General features: G+C 39.2%; 1 protein-coding gene across 3 annotated transcripts in view; it reads right to left on the minus strand.

Annotated features, from left to right (window-relative positions):
- wdr17 (WD repeat domain 17) overlaps positions 1–26,346 on the minus strand; it is a 41,815-nt gene that overhangs the window by 6,290 nt on the left and 9,179 nt on the right. The window contains exons 1-23 of one of the 3 annotated variants that reach the window (XM_082163213.1): positions 21,444–21,503; positions 19,807–19,935; positions 16,563–16,746; positions 16,114–16,344; positions 9,266–9,517; positions 8,927–9,049; positions 8,641–8,828; positions 7,264–7,432; positions 7,061–7,152; positions 6,824–6,906; positions 6,614–6,700; positions 6,326–6,490; positions 5,167–5,369; positions 4,689–4,838; positions 4,475–4,605; positions 4,269–4,394; positions 3,988–4,143; positions 2,275–2,339; positions 2,067–2,199; positions 1,704–1,795; positions 1,518–1,617; positions 546–685; positions 271–291 (exon numbers count right to left, since the gene is read on the minus strand). In XM_082163213.1, the coding sequence (XP_082019339.1) occupies positions 271–291; positions 546–685; positions 1,518–1,617; positions 1,704–1,795; positions 2,067–2,199; positions 2,275–2,339; positions 3,988–4,143; positions 4,269–4,394; positions 4,475–4,605; positions 4,689–4,838; positions 5,167–5,369; positions 6,326–6,490; positions 6,614–6,700; positions 6,824–6,906; positions 7,061–7,152; positions 7,264–7,432; positions 8,641–8,828; positions 8,927–9,049; positions 9,266–9,517; positions 16,114–16,344; positions 16,563–16,746; positions 19,807–19,935; positions 21,444–21,488 (3,065 nt within the window). In that variant the 5' untranslated portion in view covers positions 21,489–21,503. Of the gene's footprint in view, positions 1–270; positions 292–545; positions 686–1,517; positions 1,618–1,703; positions 1,796–2,066; positions 2,200–2,274; positions 2,340–3,987; positions 4,144–4,268; positions 4,395–4,474; positions 4,606–4,688; positions 4,839–5,166; positions 5,370–6,325; positions 6,491–6,613; positions 6,701–6,823; positions 6,907–7,060; positions 7,153–7,263; positions 7,433–8,640; positions 8,829–8,926; positions 9,050–9,265; positions 9,518–16,113; positions 16,345–16,562; positions 16,747–19,806; positions 19,936–21,443; positions 21,504–26,346 lie in introns of those variants that run through there. The other 2 variants (XM_082163215.1, XM_082163214.1) reach the window with 2 other exon arrangements.

Below are 26,346 nucleotides of genomic sequence, written 5' to 3' on the forward strand. Positions count from 1 at the left end.
AAAAAAGTTTGTTTGACTAAATGAGGACAAGTTTAATTTCTGTGAGACATATCCCTTTAAAGTGGCACCTAAGAATACTGTACGTCAATGATCACCTAAGTTATATTAACATGGGTAGTTAAAGTTGACTGAATGCATTTTAAAATGTCAACAGATTAAATCCTGAAGGGGGCTCGCAGTCATGATTTATAGTATTAAAGAGATAATCTGTTATGAATAAGCATTAAGCATATAAACCAGGGAGGCAGAAAAGGGAGGCAGAGAAAATACCTGTATGTCACAGATGGAAAGCTAGAGAGAAATGGAAATGAAAAATGTAACAGGTGTGCAGTAAGGATGACTATCAGGATCATGTCAACACTTCTGTGGATGACTGATGATAAGAGATGGGTTGCATTTACAGGAAAGTGTGCAAACTATTTTAAAGGAAATGTGATTCAAAGTTACATATTTGGTCATTCAGTTTTGAACAAAAACCTGGTTTCCCTTTTTAAACTTGACTTTAAGAAAAGATGCAAAGATGCATTGATCAGTTGTATGCTTACCAGGTGGCAGTGGTCATGTATTTCCTGGCCAAGAGCTCCAGAACGTAGTGGGTGGCTTTACAGGCTGATTCTCCCAGGACTGTGCCCACACACACTGCCAGCTCCAGCTCATTGCCTCTGATCAGAGACGCCATAGCCAGCTGACACAAGGAGATAAAAACATCATACATCACTTGCCTAACATGACTTATATATATTACACAAAACAAATCAAGCATATTTTAAGGATCATTAAGATGTTTTGCATTGTGACATTTTTATGACAATTAAACATATTTCTCATTCAGTTCTCGTTGCTATAAAGGCAAACAAGTATTTATGCATCGCGGTAGTAGTTTTTGTACTGCCTTTAATTTATACCGTCTGACATATGCACTAACATTCAAAAGTTTGGGGTCAGTAATGTCTTCTTTCTTCTTTTACATTTCTTTTATTTAGCCAGGACACACCAAACTGATCAAAAGTGAAAAATACTTTTATATGGTCACAATGAAAATCTATTTTAAATAAATCTTTTCTTCTGAAACTGAAAAATGTATCACAAAAATATTGAGCAGCACAACCGTTTTCAACATTGACAATAATAGAAAATGTTTCTTGAGTAGCAAATCAGCATATTAGAATCATTTGTGAAGGATCATGTGACTGACTGGAGTAATGATGCTGAAAATTCAGCTTTGCCATCACAGAAATCAATTAATATTTTAAAAAAATATTAAAATAGATTTGATTTAAATTCTACTAATATTTCACAATATTACTGACCCAAAACTTTTAAAAAGCAGAGCAACTGTCTTGAAAATAATATAAATAATAATTTATATTAAATTGTCCAAGAGATATTAATTGTCCTTGCTTGGCTTTATCGTGTTATTTAATTGTCTAAACATTGACATGATATTGTTAGAGGTTCGTCTGATTTTAAATGTTGCTATTGGTGTTCAATCATATCTCTCATTATTGTGAGCTTACTTCTGTGTTGTCTACAGCTAGATGACAGCAAGCTGCCAACACAGCACGGCCATCTTGGAAATACCACTCAGCCAGCTCTTTACATACTCTGTGCAACATCCTAGACAAAGGGAGTGGTTAAGAAAAAGAGAAAACACTGATTTTGTGTGAAACACTTGATTTCGGCTTAAACTAAGTATAACTTACCCGCAGTATTTTTCTATGTTGTCATTGTCTGAGTTTGCAGCATGGTTTATAGATGTGATCTGAGGGCCATGGATATTGCCTTCACAAGCACCCTGATAAAACAAAGTGTATTCTCATTTATAATATATAGGGCCAGATTTACTAAAAGATAGCGCCAATGCAAATCCTCTTTTGCCGTTAAAAAAATACTGTCAGGATTTACTTTCCACTCCCATCGGCGCTTTTTGGAAGCTCTTATCGGCACTAATTTGCCCTGTTTATTAAATCTGGCCCTTAGTCTCATTTATTATGAAACTCAACACAAGAGATTCACAGTCTTACATCAACTCTCTAAATGGGTAAAAAGATAACAGTGCCCTGTACCTGAGCCACCAGCACAGCTTCCTTCAGCTGACCTCTAGAGGTGAAGAAATTCACTAGCTTTTTCACCTCACCAGTGGCGATGCAGTATGGGATGACATCATCATTGCCTTCTTGCATGAGCTGGTCTGCTCTCCTACATTGAGCAGTTAATAAATGGTGAAAAACTCACAACATTGGATTTACAAATGCAGAGCAGTATATGAGATACCTTTGCATGAGCTTTTTCCAGTATTTCATGGAGACACCAGGGGCCACAGAAAGAGCCTTCTCCCACTAAACACATAAAACAACAAAAACATACAAAATCATCAGAAAATTACATTTCTGAAAGAAAAAAAGACAAACCTTCTATTTTCTCATATAATATATATATATTTTTTTGTAAATAAATCAACAATTTTATTCAGCAAGGATGCATTAAATTGATCAGAAGTAACAGTAAAGACATTTATGATGATTTACATTTCAAATAAATGATGTTTATTTTTTTTTCATCAAAGAATCCTGAATATATTGTATCACTATTTATTTAAACAGCACATCTTTATTTCAACATTGATAATAATGAGACATTTATCTTGAGCACCAAATCAGCATTATAATGATTTCTAAAGGATCATGTGACACTGAATACTGGAGAAATAGTTACAGAAAATTCAGTTTATTTTAAATATGAATAATATTTTACAACAATATTGTTTTTACTGTATGTTTCTTTCAAAAACATTAAAAGTGCTTACTGAACCTTTGAACATTGAAATAATTAAGGGGGTCAATTTACCATGTTACTTTAGTGTGATTAATTATAAAGCACTGAAATAAAACATTAAACACAACTAAATCAACAATTAAAGGAACTGTTCACCAAAAAAATTTAATTATCCCATAATTTACTCACCCTCAATCCATACTAGTTGTATATATTTCAGCCAAACACAATTGGAGTTATAATAAAAAATATCCTGGCTCTTCCCAGCTTTGTAATGGCATTGAACAGTCCCAAAGTTTTTGAAGCTCTAAAAAGCGCATCCATCCATCATTAAAGTAATCCATATGACTCCAGTGGCTTAATAAATGCCTTCTGAAGTGAAGCAGTGGGTTTTTGCAAGATATTTTGCAAAAATATCCATATTTAAAATTTTATAAACTATAAATCACTGACTTCCGGCAACGGCCATACACGTGTTCACAAAAGAGTCGCGTTCCGGCGGAAGAGTGACCTTAGGTGAGAACTGATGAACGCGGAAGCGCAGAGGATAGAGCAAAACAAAACACTGGTCACGAATTAGAAGTCTAAAACTGGAAGTTTAAAAGAAAACTGTAAGAGGATTTCGATAAGAGAAGAGGAGCTACGTTATACATTGGATCAGAGGTCACCCCTCTGCTGGAACTCGACTCTCTTGTGAACGTGTGTATGGCCGTTGCCAGAAACCAGTGATTATAGTTTAAAAAGTTTTAAATATGGATATTTTTCTTACAAAAACCCATCATTTTCACTTCAGAAGCCATTTATTAAACCACTGGAGTCATATGGATAACTTTTATGATGAATGTATGCACTTCAAAAACGTAGGCACTATTCAATGCCATTACAAAGCTGGGAAGAGCAGTATATTATTTATTATAACTTCGACGGTGTCCGGTTGAAAGAAGAAAGTCATATACAACTAGGATGGCTTGAGGTAAATTATGGGATAATTTTCATTTTTGGTTGAACTATTCCTTTAAACCCCAACCTATCAGCAAATATTGCTATGTGATTAATTAGATTACTTAATCAGCATATTATGTCATTGACTAATTATTATAAAAACATTTAAAAATATATATTGACAATCCAATTATATATATATAACATTTCAGAAAATGACATAAAAAAGAAAAAATAATTTCAGTAGCTTTTAAATCTTTTAGATTTTACCTCTCCCAGTTCCACCATAAGCTCACAGTATCTCTGGATTTGTCCCAGTCTGATATGGATTTCTGCTGCATTCTTGAGCCTTTCTTCTTTACTAGGGGCTCCAATACCACCCCCAAACTTTGACATCTTTACTATGGTCAGCTCTTGTGCTTCAGACTACAGGGAAGGGACACATGGTAAATAATTACAAAAAGTAGATACAAACTACAGTAGAAGTATTGAAAACTTAATATGCACCAAAACCCACTATAAGAATGTTACATCACAGTTTATTCACTCACAGTTTTGAAGCGGACCAAGTGTTTCATATGCATGATGCCCTGCCCATAGTTCTGTGGAAGAAGACTATCATCCTGTCCGTTGATTACAGCAACCAGATCCCACAGGTTATGACTCCCTCCTGGTGGCTACAAAGAGAGAGTACATAACCCCTTATTTAGACTTCTAAATAAACTCCTGTGAGAGTTCTGTGTTGAGATTTACTTACTGAGAAACACTCAGAGAACCATCTGAGCTTCTTCATGCGCACGTCGCTAGAGAGTTTATCCAGCTCCTGTTTAATATCTCTGGACACTTTTCCACACAGGAGGGGATGGGCTCCAGGAACCATAGCGCGATCTACACTCAAGAAATACATGTGGTTAATGTTTTTACAAAACCAATCCATGCAAACAGTATATAATATCTGCTTTTGTTTTAACCTGTGCTGCCAATGATGTCATCCCAGCTGTGGTCAGTAAGGATGTTGACCACTAAGGGAGCAATTAGAGGAGTGAGTGACCAAAGTCTGACCGTGGAATCTCTGGAGCAGGAAGCCATGGTAAATGGACGGCTGGGGTGACATGTTAGACCTGGGGGATTTCATATGATTGACAAAGCTGCATAAATAATGTATTATTATCTTGGAATGACACAAAATGATATCCCTACTACTGTATGATAAATTCTACTATAAGACAGTCCTTGGACAAAAAATAAGTGTTCCAATTACATATTTAGGTCTCTTAACTGTGCAGTGTTCTGCTTTTCCTGCCTTCATTTACAGAACTTGAATCATTTAACTGTATTTAGATATCACAATGTATAAAATGTATCAATTAAATAAGCCATTTCTTTGAAAAAAGTGCATAAAGGATGACAGCATAATTTTGTCTGCAGCATATACATTTAATACACTACCATAGACATCAGCTCCATGGTCATATACAGTGTCTAGACAGGTGCCATCTCTGGTGTCCCAGACACGGATAGTGTAGTCCCAGCTCCCTGAGGTCAAAAGGTACGGCACCTCTGTGTTCCACATGAGACCCCGAACTGGAGCGGTGTGGCCACTCAGCACGTTAATGCAAGCATCTTGGGTATAATCCCAGATACGGACAGTCCTAGTCAACATACACACAGATACACATCCATTTATGAAGTTAAAGGTGCACTCAGTCATATTTATGTTGTTTTGGGAACTGATACGTATAGACAAATTCATGCACAAATTCACAGTTACTAGTGCCATAGTAGAAATGTCCTATTCACTGTCAGCCATGATTTATTTACTCTGCAAGTGAAAGTTTCTAAGAACAAGATGATATAAATTGGATGATCATGTGATCTCAACACAGAGGCTCTCATTAAGTGAGTTTATAGGCTAATTATAAACAGTTTATTGCACCTTTAAATTAAACAGTGAGATATGTTCATTAGCACTAAAGTTTACCAACAATAAGGCACATAAGGAAAACATATTTCCTTTTTTTTTTACTTTACAAAATCTGTAAATAAAAGGTATGATGATGATGATGATGGTTCAATGATTATTTTTGTAATACTATGTTCATTATCATTTTATTTAGTTATACTATACATTTTTTTCAATTCATTATTCAAGTTTTTATAATTAAGTCCACAAAAAAAAGTCCCAAGGTAAATTTGAGAATGATCATTTGTAATGCTATTAAAACATGTACACTCCTGTTTGGGGTCAGTAAGATTTTTTTAATGTTTGAAATGAAAGAAGCCTTCCTGTAATGCCAAAGTTGAATTTTCAGCAGCCATTATTCCACTCTTTAGTGTCACATGATCCTTCAGAAATCATTCTAATATGCTGGTGCTCAAGTAATAATTCTTATTATCATAGTTGAAAATGGTTGTGCTGCTTGATATTTACAATCACTTTCGATCAATTGAATGTGTCCTTACGCATCACGCTTGGCATCACGAGCCACCGGTTACACTTGCTGAATAAAAGTGTTCAATTCTTAAAAAAAGAAAAAATCTTACTGGCCCTAAACAAAGCGGTAGTGTATATTAAGACTGTAAATGGAGCTTTTAATTGAGTGATTACCCATCATCTGAGCCGCTGCACAGTATGCCCTCTCTGAGAGGTGACCAACGCACATGGAATACTTTGGCCGTGTGACCTGTAAAGACTTTTAGTGGCTGGTCTGAACTGGTGGCCAAGTAATAGACTCGAACATTCTTGTCTTCACAGCCAGTGGCAATCATATCTCTGCAAGAGTAAAAGAGAGAGAGTGAGAATGAATGAATTATAATTGTGATGGCAAGAGAAAATAATACTGGTAAAAAGGTTCTGTCATCTGTTTGTGTATCTGATTACACACTGATCACATACTTGTTATTTTGACTCCAGTCACAGCCAAACACTGCTGCTGGATGTTTGTATTTGTGCAACACTTTGCCGTCAATGGTTCGAATTATGCTGAAATCACACACAATAAAACAATAACAATATCATGTCCTTGAGTATGAGGACAATATGGCTTCATTACATGGATGGACTAAGGCTTGTGGGAATGTTAGCCAAAACTAAAAATGGACTCACCAAAATCCATCTCCACTGCATGTCGCTATTCTTTTGGAATCCTTATGACTCCAAGCAACACAAAAAATACCATTCTTCCCATGCTGCAACACAATTCCAGTAAAAAAATAAACGATTGAATAAACGACAAAAGATTACGATTGTGCAATCAAAATTAAAATAACAATTATAGCTATTTTAATCTCATAAATTAGAGTTATTAATTCTACATAATTAGTATCCTTAAAAAATGTTTACCTCATTAAATCTTGTGATCATTTTTCCCTTTTTAACATCCCAAATAAAGGCGCCATTTCTTGACGTAGCTCCTGCTATGCAGTTCAAGTCTCCTTTGGGTTACAGTGAAACATAGAAATGAAGGAAAGAATTACACAGAAACAAAACCTGTATGAAACTGCAGCAGTAACATGGGCTGTTCTAATAGTGTGTATCGTTCTTACCAGGGGCCCAGGACAGAGAGTACACCACTCCCTCATTTCCCGGAGATGTGTACACAGCAGTTAAGGTGTTTATATCCCAGACTTTTATCGTCCCATCAAATGAAGCTGTAGCTAGAATGTTTGGGTCATCTGGCTTGAATTTGCAGTCGAAGATAGTTTCAACATGACCCTGTGACAAAAACAAAGTCATAAAAACCTTACATGTTTGTATTATAATGATATAATCATTATGATGACATCATTGTTATTGTAAACTAAAACTAGTCTTAAAAATATTTTTATCGAAATTAAGCCGCAACTACATGTCAACTGCCTTTCATTAATTTGCAACTACATGTCAACTACCTCTCATTAATTTGCAACTACCTTTCATTAATTTACAACTACATGTCAACTACCCTTCATTAATTCGCAACTACATGTTAAAGGTGCTCTCCCCACACCCCTCTTCATGTGCAAGCGCACTAACCTTTAAAAGGTTGCTTTGATAACGAACTGATATAAAATAAATATGGTATTTTATGTTTAAATAGTAAAACTGCTAAAACTAAGACTAAAGCTGAAATTAAAAAAATGAAAGCTAATTATAAATATTTAAACAACGCACACAAACTAATGAAAGTTACAAAAGCATAATGACCAAATTACTCAAATTTAAATTAAAACTTTATTCTTTAAACATTTTTTATATCTATGGAAAGCGCTTCAATAGCTGGGTGAAAATTTAAAAGGAAATACAGTAAAAAAAATAAAATAAAAAAGTGATGATGTATGTGGGTTATATGTTGTGCAGACACAGGATGCTTAATCAGTAGTGAAAGAAATGCACATGTCCTGAGATAACCATAAGTACATGTATTAATGTTATAAACAAAATAATTGAGTTCAGACTGTTGAATTATTGAAAATTAATGCAGGGCCACTTCGGAAAATTAGACACCCGAGGTCAGCACATTATGTTTTGTGTTGCGGGCGCGTTATCACCTCAGTTGTGCATTAATTTATGATAATTCAGTGGCCTGTTGTCAATTATTCCTTACTTAACCATGGGGTGAAAAGGTTATGTTGTATTTTCCGTCATTAACAACAATCAAGGTAACTACAAGAGCTGTTTACCTGAGAAAACAACATGAACTCTTGTTGAATTGATCAGCACTAGGACGGAAGAGCACCACTTCAAAAGCAGAATGACTAATATAAATGCATCATTTTGAGCCATTGGTGCTTACTTGAATGCATCCATTTTATTAATAAGATAACCTACAACTAACTTTTTAAAAATCCCTGTGTAGATATTAAATATAAAAAGTGTAATAATCATTTCAGGGTTTTTCATTGTTTGTTAGTCCACAGGTAACAATATGTCAGTTTTCCTACCAGATCCCGCAGAAAGTCCCACTTTTTGGCACCCATGTCATACAGTCCTACTCCCCCATCCATGAAACAACAGACAACGTGCCCGGGTGGGAGGGAGAAGGCCTGGTTCTGTGAAAGAGTAGGTGGAGGCACAGCCTCGCTAGTGGAGGAGGTGTAGTGATTCTTGGAAGGGGAACTCGAGCTAAATGCTAAGAGAGAGATAACACCAAAATCAATATGAGTCACTATAATGCCGTACACAAACACATTTACATAAGTGCTAAATGGTGAACATGAAAACACATACATTTCTTTGCTGGCGGGGAATTTAAAACATGAAGTGCATGGAAGCCGGTTTTCTTCAGTTTAAAGTTATCCAGAGGTGTCGCTCTTGATACGTTCCATACTCTTAGCACACCAACTTGAGAATCTTGAGAATTCAATATAAGATAAAAAAAATGTTTTTTACTGATGTGAATATGCAAATATGACTGATCATTCCATTTCAATCTACACCCCAGCTGTTTTACGTTAAACTGTAAATGTAATTAATAATTAAATGATAGTTCTAAAATCAGATCAAAGCTGGTCTGTTAAGATTAAAACTACTATTTCCCACTGGCCCTTCTGTGTGTGTTTATCTTACCCCCTGTGATAAACATGCCAGGGGCGCTGGGCACCCAGGCCAGACACTGCACGGAGGCAGCAGCACTGGGGAAACTAAAGGTAGTGATGCAGCATAGAGACTCAGAGTCCAGCAGTCTAATGCCATTGTGCATGTTGGCCACCAGTAGGTAGTCTGTGCTGAGAGGGTCCCACTCCAGAGCTGTGATGGGGTCTTCCTCATCTGTGCCTTCTAACGACTCGGGCCGCAGTACGTGCTTTTGATTCTTTGAGCCTAAGGTGATGTAATTAAAATAAATTCATGTTATTGTTCAGGTTAGACCTAGGCACTATTATCTCTTTCCCTGCCATTAACACGATTGACACAACACTTTCCCGCCATGGACGAGTTTTTCAGGCAATCCATGTTTTGACTGTTATACAGTAGAGGAAGCAGTTACACATCTTCTGAAATAGTGCAGCAACCACGGATCCAAAAACAAACGAAGGAGGAGCGGATAGAAGACTGCTTACATGCAATAAGCCGATGTGATTATTATAATAATAATAATGTTTTTTTGTTTGTTGGTTTGTTTAAAAGCAGACGCTCTGTTCTTTCTTATGGTATATTGACTGTTTACACATTCATCAAGTTTAAAATGAAAGTTTAGTGAATATGATGGAGCTGGCAGGTAACTTCTTTAGAAAGTGCTGGTGGGAAAAGAGTTGATAATATGAACTGTATCTAATCTGGATATAGTTCATATTATTAGTTATATTATTGTTGTTTTTAAATCTCTGTCGATGTCATGTTAGATTTTTTAAATATTTTTTAATTAAAGGAAAAGTGTAAATTCTGTCATAATTTACTCATTCTAATGTTGTCTAAAAACCTGTATGACTTTCTTTATTCTACAATCAAAGAAGACATTTGAAAAATGTCTGTGTTTTGTTATTTTTTTTGTCCATAAAATGGAATTCATTGATCACCAACATTGTTAATTTCCTGTCATGATTCCTGTCTTGTGTTCCCCTGTCTTAACACTAGAAGTCCCAGAGTTTTTTAACCCTCCTTTAGCCAAGTGGATGCTAACTGGCCAGTCTTTTGGCTATCATTAGCATCAATTCATGTGTAAATGTGGTCATTACCTGAGCAATCTGCAGGGGGGTTGGGGGGGGGGGGGGGGTGTGTGTGTGTGAATGGTTGCTGGTGGCTTGTTTGTATGTGTGGGGAGGGAGGGCTGCTAAAAGCAGAGAACTTGACTCGCTGCTGTTTCCTGCAGTATATTGCAACTAAACCTGACAAGTTTGGGATCAAGTTTTGGGTGGCTTGCGACACAAGTACATTTGTAATGTCCTCCCATATCTTGGCAAGGACCCTAGTCGTCCCAGTGGAGAGAGACTGTCTGAAAATGTAGTGATGAGGCTGATGGAACCATTCCTAGACAAGGGCAGAAATGTTACCACGGACAATTTCTTCACATCGCTGTCACTTGCGCATAAACTTCTTAGCCGGAAAACCACCATCCTCGGCACAGTCAACAAGATTCGCCGGGAAATCCCTCAATCCGCTAGACACACAGATCGCAATGAATTCACCACTCAGGCATGTTGCAGGTCTTTTGTGGTTCTATGTTTATGTGTTTCTAATTTTTAGAATCAACACCGCCAAGTGTGTCATTGTCATTGTGTGTAAAAGTGCTATGAAAATAACAATTTATCTTATTTATTAGGTGTTTTCAACCACTGCTGCTACGCTGACGGCGTATGCGGCCAAACGGAAGAAGACCGTCTACATTCTTAGCAGCATGCACAGCGTGATTCAGACTGAAAATACCACCAAAAGGAAGCCAAACACTATCACCCTTTACAACACCACAAAGTGCGGCGTGGATGTGATGGACCAGATGGTGCGGGAGTACACTGTCCGGACAGGGAGTACACTGTCCGCACAGGGACACGGCGCTGGCCAGTTGCCGTGTTCTATAACATGATTGACATGGCAACACTGAATGCACATGTGCTGTATCAAGCATGCACCGGAAGGCAGGAAAGACGGGTGGACTTCCTGCTGGAGCTTGCAAGCTTACTCACTCACTTTTTAATATTATTTGTAAATATGTGTACAAATGGTTGGTTTCTTTTTTATTTTATTTTGTACTGTTTTTATCAATAAATCTCAGCAACAAAGGAAAAAAAAAACATGTGTGTTGATTTCTCCCTAAGATGGCAAAGTGAAACACAAGTTTCCTTGAAGTGGCTCAGCATGGCCCCACATTGTTTGCATAACAAAAGCAACTATTCACAGCTGATTAAGGATATTAGCCTAAAGCCTTCCAGCCCATCGACTGTCCTGCGGGTTTTATAGGTAGAAAAGCCAAATGGCTGCTCTCTGGGACTTTCAAGTTGAAGTGTTTTCTGTTCCCATTGTTTCTGTGTTGTCTTATTTCCTGTTTCCTCATATTCATATTCATATTCATATTCATTCTTTATTGTCCTCAATAGAGGAAATTTGTTTCCACAGTCTGTACCAAAAATAACATTCAACACTCGTAACATACACGTACAACACACAGAATTTTGTACACGAGTAAATTAGGCTTTCTGTGAATTCAGCGCTCTTATTGCTGAAAATACAAAACTTTTCCCTAGTCGTGATTTTTTATGAGGCAGCTGTCTGTATCTGCGACCTGAGGGAAGAAGGGTGAAACATGAGTTAAGAGGGTGGCTGGGATTTTGTATGATGGTATTTGCTCTGCGAATGGTAGCAGCATCAATGAGAGCCGGCAAATTGGGTGTGGGAAGACCAATTATTTTGGAAGAAGTCTTAGTGATTCTAAGAAGCTTGTTCCTATTAGTGAGAGAAAGCATAGTGAAATAACAGGTGGCACAGTACAGAAGGACGGGTTCAATGATACTACGGTACAAAAGGAGAAGAAGATGTGGTTTGACTGAGAAAGTTCTGAGTTTACGTATGACAAATAGTCTTTGTTGGCAGCGCCTGTGAATGTCTGTGATATGTTGGTGAAAACTCAATTTATTGTCCAAGATAATGCCAAGGTACCTGAAGCTGTCCACAATGTCCACTGACTGGCCCTTGATAGAGATATGGCAGTGAGCAGTGGATGATTTTTGGCGTGTGTCCAGGATAAGTTCCTTTGTTTTAATAATGTTAAGAAGGCGATGACTGTCTGTGCACCATTGGGTGAAATTGGCAACAGAATGGTGATATGCTGTGACTGATTCCGTACCGGTAAGGAGGGCGAGTATGGCTGTGTCATCCGAATATTTGAAATACTTTGTGATGTCAGAAGAACTACGGCAGTCGTCAGTATATAATGTGTAAAGGAACGGACTGAGGACACAGCCTTGAGGGGCTCCAGTGTTGACAGTAATGGTGGAGGATGTTATACTACCCACCCTTACTGCCTGTGGTCTATCACTGAGAAAATTATAAATCCAGTGGATGAAAAGAGGTGGCACGTGAAGTTGTTGGAGTTTAGTTATCATGAGGTGGCGTTGTATCGTATTAAAGGCAGAACTGAAGTCTATAAAAAGAATCCTGGCATAATGGCCAGGAGAATCCAGATGTTGGAGGAGAGTATGAAGAAGGCATGCAACAGCATCCTCTGTTCCTCTTTTGGCCTTGTAGGCAAACTGGTAAGGATCCAGCTGTGGGCCGACAACCGGAAGGATAGTATTTAATACCAGTTTCTCAAGACATTTTGCTATTATAGAGGTAAGTGCTACCGGTCTGTAATGATTCAGTTCACTGGGACGAGGTCTTTTGGGTACAGGAATAATAGTGGCAGTTTTCCAGAGGGCGGGGACAGTTGCTGTCTGTAGTGACTCTTTAAAAAGTGAATAAAGGACAGGAGATAGCTCCAGGGCACAATTCTTGAGCAGCCTCCCGGTGATTCCATCTGGGCCAGGGGCCTTTCCAGTGTGGCACCTCCTGAGCTGCTGATGGACATCTCCCACCGTTAATGGGACACAATGTGGCTCTTCAGGAGTGGGTAGGCTCCTGAGCATTCTTTCACATTCAGTGGTGCAATTTAGAGTATCAAACCTGGCATAGAAATTGTTCAGGTCTTTGACAAACGAGCTGAGATCAGTAGATGTAGGAATGCTGGCATTTGAAGTGGTTCCAGTGAGTGTCTTCACCTTCTGAAAAGCCTGCCTGGTGTTCATACTACTGAAATCCTTTTCTAATTTGTCCTTATATGCAAGTTTTGCCTTTTTAATTTCATTTTTCACAGAGCGATTAATGTCTCTCAGTGAAAGCCAATCTTTGCGATTAAATGGCACCCAAATGCCTTGACGGGAGTAAATGATTTTGTTGCTGCTTTGCGTATCCAAGTGAAACGCTGCACACCTGAGATCGCAAGTGATCAATAGAAAGATCACAATGATCCCTAGCATTTTTCCGACATAGATCATGTTATCCATGTTCTGGACTCACGCAGTACAAAACATAAACGAACTTAAGCAAAAGGATAAAACAAACAAAACTTAAACATGGACAGGTAACTCAACGAGGACTTAACGCACGAGAGGGTACAGACTATGTCAGAAAGTCCGTCCCGGAACGGAAAATATGCAGTGGTTCATGACGGACTGATTTAAGAGTTGTTACTTCCTTCCAGCAGACTGATGCAATAGCCAGGTCCAGCCGTGCTTCCTGATATTGTTCAATGTTGTGCGTTCATGCAACAAATGTGAGTAGTTATTTGAACATTGTTTAGTCAACGCTTTGTATTTGTTATATTTGTCAGATGTTTAGCAAATGGCGATTGAGATATGCAAACGACGATCGCGGCGCGATCGCGGATAGCCGCTAATCATATGATCAGACACCTGCTGTTGTCATTATATGCTGCTTTATGCTGTATATTGGAGTTTATCGGATAATTTAATGTTTATTGTTATCTGACAGTTGAGTATTCAATTATGATGACTGTTTAGTCGTTTGTAGATACTTGGTGAGGTAATTTGTGTACAGTTACATTGTATTCATATTATATTCCTGTATTTATATATTCACAGACCACAACACAACGTGATAGTCACTTACTGCCTGACAAGTTATTAAAGAGAAGTTTATGAAGATACTTCCCCTGTCCTTGATTCTCTTACCGGAATCACTGTCCATAATTGTCCGCCTACCGAACTGTAAATTACAAAGGTTGCCAGAGGTGCGACTCTGCAACAGACTGTGTTGTCGCAGCAGAGCATGCGCCACCGGAAGTGCCATTGCAATTTCCCTTGTTTGCATTAGCTTCCTTGTTTGTTACAATAGCAACCCTGATTAGTTCTTTATTGTTCCCTCAGGTGTTCTTGTTTCCTTGTCATCTTGTAAGGTTCCCTGTGAATATATAGCCCTGTGTTTTAGTCAGTCGCTGACTTTGCTGTTTGCATTCCTGTTTAGGATTATGTTCCTGCTCCCTGGTTGGATTATCTTTGTTTATGTCCCATGACATGCTACTTTTTGTAGGCTTTAATATAGGCCTTAGTGGTCCCTAGTACTGTATCTGAATCTCTTTCCAAAAATTCAGCCTCGGTGCAGAATTATAGCCACTACAAGCCAGTCCCAGAATGAGCTTCCTTCAGACGGGCCGTTTCGGTGTCTGTAGCTTTAAATGCTAATGAGGAGGAGAAAGGCAGCGCAAGGTGGAGGGTGGGTGTGGCCTTGACCATCTTGCGGCAACGGTACCATGCATGTTTACGTTGGATATATTGCAATGGCACGAAGACACGCAGTCGTTCAAGCATTTCAGTTTGACCCAGAATCTGATCCAGATGGAGAAGAAACGGATGAAGAAGTTGCAACTCAGCGGCTCCAGCAGGACGTTTCCGAATGGTTAGTTTAAAATATTATGTCTGGATACGGTACTTTATTCGGATGGTTTACAGTTATTATCATGTAGCTAACGCGAACCTACTGTTGCCTTTTCATGAGAGATCTGTAACGTCTGTCATTTATCTTATTACAATTACATCAAGCTCTGCGAACTTGAAATGCGGATATCGTGCACGCCATATAACCAACAGGAAAATGGTTATCCAAATAACAAAGAAGTGTACAACACTCGCATTACAGTGTGTGTATTCACACACATACTTGATGCTGTCTACATTTACATTAGCGCAAGTAACTGCATAGCTAATGTTACAGCCACATTCCACGTGTAACAAGCTAGGTAACCATAAACAGTAAAGCAACACACTTATATATCATTAGTTGACTTACTTGTCCGAGGTGTGTAGCTGAGCCAAAGAGAGTTGGTACTGATCCAGACTTTAGTTTCAGACGTTCAGCAAGCCCAGCTCTGTATTGACCCTTCGGTGTTCATTTGTACATCCAATTATTGAGCAATTATTATGCTTCGCTCACTCAAAAGCCATGATATCTCTCGTGGACAAACTAAAATCGCGCGCGCGTGTTCTACTTCCTAGCTCATTTTCTCATGGCCGGAAAATATTCTCTGGGCGGGCAAAGCAGAGAAAGGGAAGGTAACATTTCTCCTTATAACGTCATAAGGAGGAGATTCAAGATCAGCCCGGTTGAGCTTCCATTTTCTCAAAGGCAGAGAAAGATAGCAAAAGCTCGATTTACACCGATTAAAATTTCTAGAAACTTGGGGAACATATACAGGCTAGGGGAACTCATATTAATGTTAGAAAACCTCAGAAAGTGAAAATTTCATGTCATAGGACCTTTAATAAACATTTACTGCATTTAGATCCTCGCCTTACCTCGTCTTTGCCATCGATGTAGCACTAACCAACATTCGTCAAAATATATTCTGTGTTCCGCAGAAGAAATAAATGCATAAAAGTTTGAAATGACATGTTCTTAGCATTAACAAATACAGTTAACAGTTACGGTACCTGGTTGAAAGACGGACAGACTGCCATCAGTGTGTCCAAACACCACTTTTCCCTTCTTCAATGGATGCCAGCGGAACAGGCAGATATCCGAGAGGAAACTGTGAGCCTCCTTATGCACAGTGACTCCTGAGTCAGGCCCAGAGATGGACCATATGTACAGAGGACCCCGGTGGGATACGAACGCAACGCTGTCACCTGCATTCCAGCACCAGCTTAGAGAAGCTGGGATACCTGGGAAATATCCATTTAGACAAGTTTAAGACCTCAAATGAAAAAGTCAAACAAAAACAGTTATTAAAATATCTAAGGTTTGAGTTAAAATTATTCAAAGCTGTTCATCTTTAGTCTGAGAAAAACTGTGTCTTGAAGAACACATGCTGTCAGGTGGAATATGTGTCTTGAGCTGGTGTGTATTTCTTAGGACACAGTAGGTGTGTGGGCAGTGGTACCTTTGGTGTTATCTAGCCGTGTAATGGCCTTCTGCTCGGCCACGTTCCAAATGATGAGCAGGTTATCAGCACTTGCACTAGCAAACACTTCAGCGTTGTGTGGACACCACGATATAGCCGTGATTGTCTTCTTGTGTTCAGACATGATCGCTCGCAGCTTAAACTCATTATATATGTGATCAAGCTGGAAAGACACAATTCAATCAGTTAAACAACATAAAAAGTCACATTAGACTACATTTGTAGGTTGTAAAAAGGTTAGTTCACCCAAAATGTAAATTGGATATTTTTAATGAAACCTGAGAGATTTATGTTTCTCCATTTAAAGTCCATTCAACCAAAACTTTGACACTTTACAATCCAAACAAATTCAGCTATTTAATGAAGAAAAACAATCACTTTGTATGATGAACAGATTTGATTTAGGATTTTATTCACATATAAACATTGATCAATGTGCATACATAGAACACATCTAATATGTGTAAAGGTAATGATGGCAATTTCAAAACACCGCTTCATGAAGCTTCGAAACCTTTACGATTCTTTTGTTACGAATCAATGGTTCGGAGCGTGTATCAAACTGCCAGAGTCACGGGATCTCTGCGAGGATCTCTGCGAGGATCTCTGTCAACCCATAAATCATGAGGAGTCACTGAGAACCAATGAACAAGTGTATGTGGGTTTTACCTGATCTCTGATCAGTTTTATACATTTGTTGACTTTTTATTTAGACATTAGTATAATTAAAATGAATAATGTAGTTAATAGTCTCTAATTTGCCTGTTTAGCTGAGCCATTCATAGAACAAACAACAAACCCTGACAATTGATAAAAGAATATATAGACACTTTATAATCTTATTATTATCTTCCTTTAATTAGGAAACTGAAGGAGTTTGGTGTTAGTCCAAATATTCTGGAGAAAGTGTATGTCAGCCTGATAGAGAGTATTCTCGTGTTTAATATCTCGGTCTGGTTCGGTCACTTAACATTTACAAATAAAAACAAGTTGGGCAGGATAGTCAAAACAGCAGGAAAGGTAATAGGCCGGCAACAAAAGTCACTGGATGTCCTTTATAGTACAGCTCTATATAGAAAGGCCCTAAGCATCATTAGCCGCGTTTCCACTGTCGGGCCAGGTCCGGGCTAGGGCTAACAGCGAGCCGAGCCGGGCCAGTGGCCTCGGGCCTCAAGCACCGGGCTTGCGTTTCCACTGCCGGGCCATTAGCCCTGCAGCGCTGCCCTAAACCCCGCCCTTAACACGCCTTCCTGGATCAAACGTCAAACGTCATACAAGTGTAGTAGACGGTCCCTGCTCCACTTCTGAGTCAAATAAAGCACTCTGGGATGACGATTCTAGCACACAAAACATAAACACGCATATGAGCCACTTATGCAATATTTTATTTGTTTTCTTAGGAAGTTAGAAAACTTAGAATTTATGAAGATAGCATGTATTAACTCACCGTCCGCGGCTGCCATAGTGTCCCGACTTGTCCCTCCACTAACAGAGGGACGGTGACCCAGCACACCGTCCATCAAGTCGAACCATGGAAAGTTCCTTCTCTGGGCACCGGTTTGTCCATTGTGCGTCTTAATCGCCTTGTACTGCGCCCACAACTTTTTTTTTTTTTTTGAACTTGAAGCGTTGTTCGCTGAATGCTTAGCTTAGCAAGTTCAGCAACGATTATTTTATAACGTCCTCGTTTCTGCACACGCCGTCAAATTGACGTTGTACCCTTTCTTCTGCCCAAATGCTCAGAAGAGCTTTGGTATCTTCGACAGACCAGTACAGGCGATTCTCCATTTCGAGCAGCGTTTATTTTTCGCCATATAAAAAAGTGAAATGTGCATCTTGCCGCAGACCATAACTTTCCCTAACACCGATAAATCCGCCTTTTACCTTGACCACGCCTCTAGCCCGAGCTGGCCCAAGGTATTCGATGAGCCAGAAATCCTGGCCGTTGACCCCGAGTAAGCCCCGATCAAGCCCCGGAAGTGACAGTGGAAACGCGACTGGCCCTGGCACGCACTAGCACGGCCCGGCCCTGGCCCGACAGTGGAAACGCGGCTAGTGGTGACAAAAAACACCCCCTCCATAATGAGTTTGAGCTGCTCCCTTCAGGACGACGATACAGAGTGCCTCTGGCAAACAAGAATATCTATAAGCGATCTTTTATACCTAGTGCAATAAATGTAATGAATAAATCACACTAAATGGTATTTTTCTGTAGAGAAAGTATACTGTACAAGATGGGTATGGGGCAAACTGCAGTGATGCGATGTGATGGGCGGAGAGATGTACGGCACCGATGTGATATGATGTTGATATGTTTATATATGTTTATGTTTGTAAAATGATGTTTTTATAGGTCTGGTGAGACCAAAGAAAATTGTCCAGCCTTGGCACATAAAGTGGTATTCTATTCTATTCTATTCTATTCTATTCTATTCTATTCTATTCTATTCTATTCTATTCTATTATTAGATGATTAGATAATTGCATTTGAAAGATTTCACTTTCAATAAAAAAATTGCAATAGACCTGTAAAAGGTGTTTTATGCATGTTTGGCCCGGGGTTTTGTTGCATTTACACTGTTCTGACCACAAGGGGTCACCATGGAGATGAGTGTCAGATTGTTTCGAAGCCTCGATCTGCCCACCACTATGTAAAGGTTAGGGGTTGAGTTATGAGGCAAGGACTCATTGATGCAGAGAAAATGGGTTTTATAAAAAAAAAAAATTTAATTCCCTATGGGGAAAAACAAGACTGGCATCTAGACACTGTAAAAGGATCAGGCAGGGCACGAACAGTACATAAGACAACGAACTGACACAAGGACTGATAATACAAGGGCTGAATCCGAAATCGCCCCCTAAACCCTCATTCACGATTCCCTACTTTAGTCCACTAATACTGTTCACTTGAAGGAGTGGACACTGAAGGACACTGAAACTGACACAAGATTAGACCAAAGTGTCAAGATCCAGACACCATGCCTCGAACATGCAAGACACAGACATATTATTTTATGACATACTTATTTGTGTTTCGAAGATAAACGAAAGTCTTATGAGTTTGGAACACCATAAGGGTAATAAGTAAATGACAAAATTTTTGTTTTTGGGTGAACTATCCTTTTAAGTTAATTTTGTCAATAAAAAAGGAAAGAGCAATTTACTTTATTAACAGTCCATCGTTTAGCCTACTATAAGTCATATTCAAACAGTTTGCACTTACTTGGTACACATATATAGCGAGCGTGGCACAATACGCAAACCTGTCCCCACTGGCGGCACAAACATCTTTATTCCAGGGCTGACATCCAGCGGCCAGCAGGCCAACCTGCTTCACCTGAGACATTTTTACCTGGACAAAGAGACAGTAACGGCAATAAGGATCTGTGATGTGGTCCATTGGTCTCAGCATTTATAATAAAAGCACAGTTGTTGCAGTTGTGAAAACAGACATTCAATTTGAATGCATGTTATTGATGTTACTGTGAATGATTTATCCATGCATGTTTTTAACTTGATCCTCTAGTGATGTATGTCGACTTCATTCATTTAATGTTTTTTTATTATTAACAAAGTTCGGGAGGAGCTCGTTCAGTTAAAGGTGAACTAAGTAACTTTTTTTACCTTAACTGAACAGCTTCGGAGTCATTGGAATGGTTATATTACTTATTTCGGGTTGAATGGTGGTCGTTTCGCACCCCCCTGGTGCCCGTGAGCGGAAAATACGCACTTGCAACTTTGAGCCGGCGGGCCGCCGGCCGCTGCGTCAGGAAGTCTCGCGTGATATCAGGTCTCGCGATGTAAACAATTGCTTTACGGCCAAAAGAAATCTGCTAAAATGCTGTCATTATTGCGCTCCCTCACGCTGTCCGAACCCGAATGAAGAAGACGTTTTAAAGAATGTCCCGTCTGCTTTGATGTCGTTGATCTATAGCCTCTGGTGTCTGAGAATCAACAACGAGTTTTTACGACAGTGTTGTCAAATATCTATTCCGAAGCTGTGGGGGGAGCTCTAGAGAGAAACCTGCGAGCAAAAAGCGAGAATACAGCGAAGAAATCCCGAAGCTACTGAGTGCTGCTTTAATCAACTGAATTAGCATGACAGGAAGCATTCAGTCTCATACAAGCAGACATGCCTCTGTCCCATGACAGTTTTCCAGCATCCCTCCAATTTCCAGCCCTCACCTCGGACAACATGCCAAATACACATAACCTTTACACTATCTAGTGTGAACTCGTGAAATCTACTTAAACCCGCCCCATTCTTACAATCAACTACAATGTCCATCCAATCAACAAAAGATAGGTAAACCATGTCCCCACCCTACATTTTTTTCCTGTTTGGAATGGATAAACCATTTCACTCAGATGTATATCACAATACGAAAGAAAAGATTTACCACTACTTCTGTTATATTGCAATTTTAACACATCTAATTAGCGTTAATCTGACTATAATATATAACTAGCATCTTACAATAAGCTACATTTTATAAGTAAAGACTGAAAAACAAACAAAGCATTGTACTGTAACTGTGTGAAATCTTTAGATACAAAAATAAATAAATACCAGACCTAAATGTTCTCTCTCTCTCACAACTTTTTGGGCCCATTCATGTGAAGTAAAAAAACAAAAAAAAAACACACTTTCAAATGCATGTCTCAAGACACCTGCATTCTTTTCCATTCCGCTTGCACTGCGTCTATCTGTTTTTGAACGCAAGAACGCGTCCTGTGAGAGCGGCCCCTTAGGGTGACACTAGTGAGAAACAACCCTCTGTTTGATCTACCTCTCTCTTCTTTACATTTGAAGTGATACGGCTATACCAGATGACTTAATGATCGTCACGCAGCTCCTACCTTTGTTTCATTGTGATATTTGCTGAAACAGCACAGGCTTTCCATGTCTGCTATCCTCTCGCCTTGACAGACGCAAAGCCGAACAGGGCTCTGCAATAGCGACTACAAGAAAAATAGCCGTTTCAATAGTCTGTGTGTGACTGTTGCCCAATGTGTGAGTGCATGTAAAAATGGGGGTAGAGAAAGAGAACATGCTCATTGACTGGTGCAGGCTGCTCGTGTGGGAGAGGTGGCTGGAGACGAGAGTGATGGAACAGCTCCCGCCAGTAGCCAGGCAACAGCAAGATCCCTTCATTTAAACTCCCTCACTTACACACCCCTCCCTGACATACGCGCAACCACACACCTCATCTCACTCCTGCACAGCCTCCTCGAAGGTGTTTATGCTGCTCCCTTTTGCCTGATGATTAACATGCTCCTCTGTCCAGCATGTATGTCACATGCACAAACTTACACAGCCTACATTGCAAGGTACTGCAAGGTAGTGCACTGCAATTAGAGGGAAAAATCTAATTGTGATTTTACTGATAAAAATGTACATTTAAAATGTGATTTAAAAAACAGGTTTGCTGTGCTTGTTTATAGGGCCACACAATTTGGGATTACACAAATGTTGTGATTATATATCAAAATGGCTATAAAAACAAACAAACAAATAAATAAATAATTATTATAATTTTTATTGTTATTATTACTAAAAATAAAAATAAATGACTAAATAAAAACAAACAAAATATTACACTTGCAACATTTCACTGTATAAAACTACAATGCTAATATTTAAGGCTGTTGTAATTTCTTCATTTTCAGATGTTAAAACATAACATTTTATTTTGACGGAAAACCGCAGGGAGCCCTTAAAGCATCCCATTTGTTGATAAGCTTCTAAACTCTGGAATAGCCTTTTTTTGTGGCTAAGACACACACACTCTCTCTCTCTCTTTAAATCTAGATTGAAGACACATCTCTTTAGCCAAGCGTAATTTTCACGTAGTGTTTTAGCGCAGCGCGTCTGTGTTGCACGTCACCACGTAGGCTCACTATTGGCCGACGCTGGTCATGTGTGTCATGCGTGCGACGTACAACACAGAAGCGCTGCGCTATTACACTACGTGAAAAAACTCGAGGCCCAGAGAGAAGGAAATAAATAGTGGAATAAAGTCTTTTTTTTTTTTTTGCACAAAAAATATTCTCGTCGCTTTATAAACTTAAGATTGAGCCACTGTAGTCACTTGGACTATATTAACGATGTCTTTAATGCATTTTCTGGGCCAGCAAGTTTTGGGGCCCTATTTTAACGATCTGAAACGCAAGTGTCAAAGCGCAAAGCGCAAGTAACTTTGTGGGCGGGTCTCGGCGCTGTTGCTATTTTCCCGGCGGGATAAATGACTCTTGCGCCAGGCGCAAATCTAAAATGGGTTGGTCTGAAGTAGCTTCATTATTCATAGGTGTGGTTTGGGCGTAACGTGAAATAAACCAATCAGAGCGTCATCTCACATTCCCTTTAAGAGCAGATGCGCTTTTTCCATAGCGGATTGCTATTGTAACGGCGGATTTGCCAGGCGCGCGCCAGCAGCGGTTCACAGCCAAGGAGAGCAACGCTCTCGTCACGGCCGTAAAAGAGAGAAGTTACATTGAAATGGAGAAACCCACCCAAATTAACTTCGGTTAATTTGGGTAAATGTGTAAGCTAGATGTATGCTTTTATAATAAATTGTTTATCTATCTATCTATCTATCTATCTATCTATCTATCTATCTATCTATCTATCTATCTATCTATCTATCTATCTATCTATCTATCTATCTATCTATCGTAATAATGTATGATTTGCAAAAATGAAAACTGCTGCTTCTGTGTAGATGAGAGAATCAAAGTGCGCGTTGTGCACACGCTACATTGATTATGGCCAAGCATGCGCCCTTAAAATAGCCTATGAATAACATGCGCAACGCGCCACTGACTTTAAACTATTTTTTCCTGGTTAGTGGCGCAATTGTTTTCTAAACCTGCAAAATAGCAAGAAGGAACGTTTGCGCCGGAACAAGCCTCCTCTTTGCGCTGAACCGCACCCGGGAGCGCAAGTGTATTTCTTAGTTAACCGACGTGCTTCTGTGGAGGGAAAAGTCCGCTTTGCGCGGGTGCAAAATAGGAATGATACATGCGTCGGTGTACAAAGTCACTTGCGCTGGGTGCAAGATAGGGCCCATAGTGTCTTAGAAGCCTATGGAGGAGTGAGCCAGCTCTCAGATTTAATAAAAAATATCTTAATTTGTGTTCCGAAGATGAACGAAGGTCTTACGGGGTTGGAACAACATGAGGGTGAGTAATTACAGACAGAATTTTCATTTTTGGGTGAACTTACCCTTTAAATATGCCCTTGTATCCGAGCTGCACCAATCACATCGGGTTATCTGATATAGGTGGGCCAGAGGTGAGCTAAACAGATGAGGACAGCGCTGTGACATCAAAGTCATTAATAAACATTGCAAGATGGCTATGGATGAACACCAGTTGTTTGAAACGGCTTTGGCCGCTACAATGAACGAGTTAGACTTGGCTTTTTATCTAAAAGAGGAACAGAAGACAGTGCTCGAATCGTTCCTTTGCAAGAAGGGTGTTTTTGCTGTTTTGCCGACCGGATATGGCAAAAGTCTAATCTACCAGTTAGCTCCGCTGGTAGCTAAGCGTATGGGGCATATTGTGATTGGTCGTAGTGTTATCCAATTGCGTGCAGTGCGATTTTCAAATGCATGCATGGTGCCGCCCCTCGAGCTGGCCGATTTTTATTAGTCGATGCCAGACCATTAATCTTTCAGATTAAGGTCAGGATTTCCAGGCTAGTTATCGTTATAGCTGTGGTGTGATCTCTGCTATTCTTTAATACTGAGAAAGATTTTTAGAACTATATCTTAATCGTTATCTTTATAGTTATCTTCCTTGGTGTGAACAAGCCTTAACACATTTATTGTGTTAGCTTAACTGATACATGAAGTTAACTAACCACATAACATGGACTATATTCTAGCATATATTACTGCCATATGGACATTACTTTGATACTCTAATCTCTGGCTGATAACAAAATCCTTCTTAAACTGGAACATTGAAACAATCATTTTTTGTAAAGCTGCTTTAAAACAATATGTATTGTGAAAAGTGCTATACAAATAAATAAACATGAATAAGCACTTCTCATTACAAGTATGGGAAGAATGTTGGTGCACATTCCCAAATGCACACTAAAGCGACCCAAACTCAGAGCAGATGCAGAGATGGAGTTTGTCTGGAACAGCATTTACTGCGAACCAAGCCGCTCTGAGACTGCAAACATTGGAGGATAATGAGCTGCTCGTATTAGAATATAATGCCGCGCTTCACAGTGAAACACACAGCGCATATTAAATCGCAGCATTTGCAATTTGATAATGCTGCTAAAACATATCGCTATTATATCTATTCATCGCATATATAATAAGCTCTATTTAAATCATTTAGGTCTTCTGCAGTAAAAATGCATTGTAAATGCAAACGCAGAAAAATATAATGAGATGTCTGAGAGACAGGAGATCAAATAGTGGGTGATCTTTGAGAAATGTGTTTGTGTGTTCATCTATGATTCCGACCTTAGACCTCCAAATGCCACCAAGATCGTGACCAGCAGAAGTTTGGCTTTGTTAGTGATTTCACCCCCACAACACCTCCTACCCCTTCGGCTGGGCTGCGGGGGAGAGCGTGAGTGAAATGTAGACAGAGCAAAACACACGCAGAGGGAGAGCGAGAGATGGGCCACTCATGAAACCGTTTCCTAGGCGATGAAGACTAACTCCAAGAGGCGGTTGAGATGAAGTGGCAGGAGCTCTGCTGGAGAGGGCGAGAGTGCCGGCCAGCATCAAACATCCTACACCTGGGTAACACGCAACGCATCGACGTACAGCCTACGTTTGCTCCCACACTACCAACATATGCGTGAGTAACTTCTGTGAGTCACGCATGGCCCATTCATCTACACTGAAAAAACATTTAGAACATTAAAATAATGTTACAAATACAAAATAATCTTATAGATAAAGTTTCTGACATAATGCTGCACAAAAGTAAAGTCCTTGAGAAAATTGCCTCATGGCTATTCATTTACAAATAGCATACAAATAGCACTGAAATGAGATCTGTAATAACTTTTGCATAATTTAGATAGCTCAGTAAGTGCCTCCCTTTCATTACGGACATAATAATACCTAGATGCTTATCTTTGTTTACTCCAATAAGATGAAAATGAACACATAGCCTGTTGTATATATATATGACTGGAGCCTATTCTCTGCAGAATTTTTTAAAGGGTTTCATTTATATTGAGACAGCATTGCAGCCAAATGACCATAGAAATCATTATTGCATGCCACAGACGGCCGTTAAGTCATTTTCAATGCAAGTCTGACACAGACACTGTCCATTATCATGCCCTCCATATAAATCTATAAATAGACCAGAATGTCCAGGCTTTTATTGTGTGATAATAAAACAAAACCCACAACACCTAGACCAAAAAACATGTCTGTAGGTTAGAGATTGTCACTTATCAACCCAGAAACAGGTCCGCTTTTTAGAATGAAAGCACTTTAATTGGTCCAGTGCAGGCAGTTGCTGTAGGGTTCAACTGACCTAAAAGTATGTCTATATAGCATATCTATAGGTTCCAAAAAATATTTAATATATTTAGAAATTATATTTTTGACTTCTTTTGAATATTGATGGAGCAGCATAATTCTGTCATGACAACTCTCAGAGTGTTTGGCATGGTAATGGATATGAGAATGAATGTTGATATATTTGGTCTTGGTTGAATAGATCTGTTATGCTGCTGCTTCTGCTGCAGAGCAAGTACGGGATTTGCTATAACCAA

This window comes from Leuciscus leuciscus (assembly GCF_965113295.1).
Source record: "Leuciscus leuciscus genome assembly, chromosome: 3".
NCBI classification, from domain to species: domain Eukaryota; kingdom Metazoa; phylum Chordata; class Actinopteri; order Cypriniformes; family Leuciscidae; genus Leuciscus; species Leuciscus leuciscus.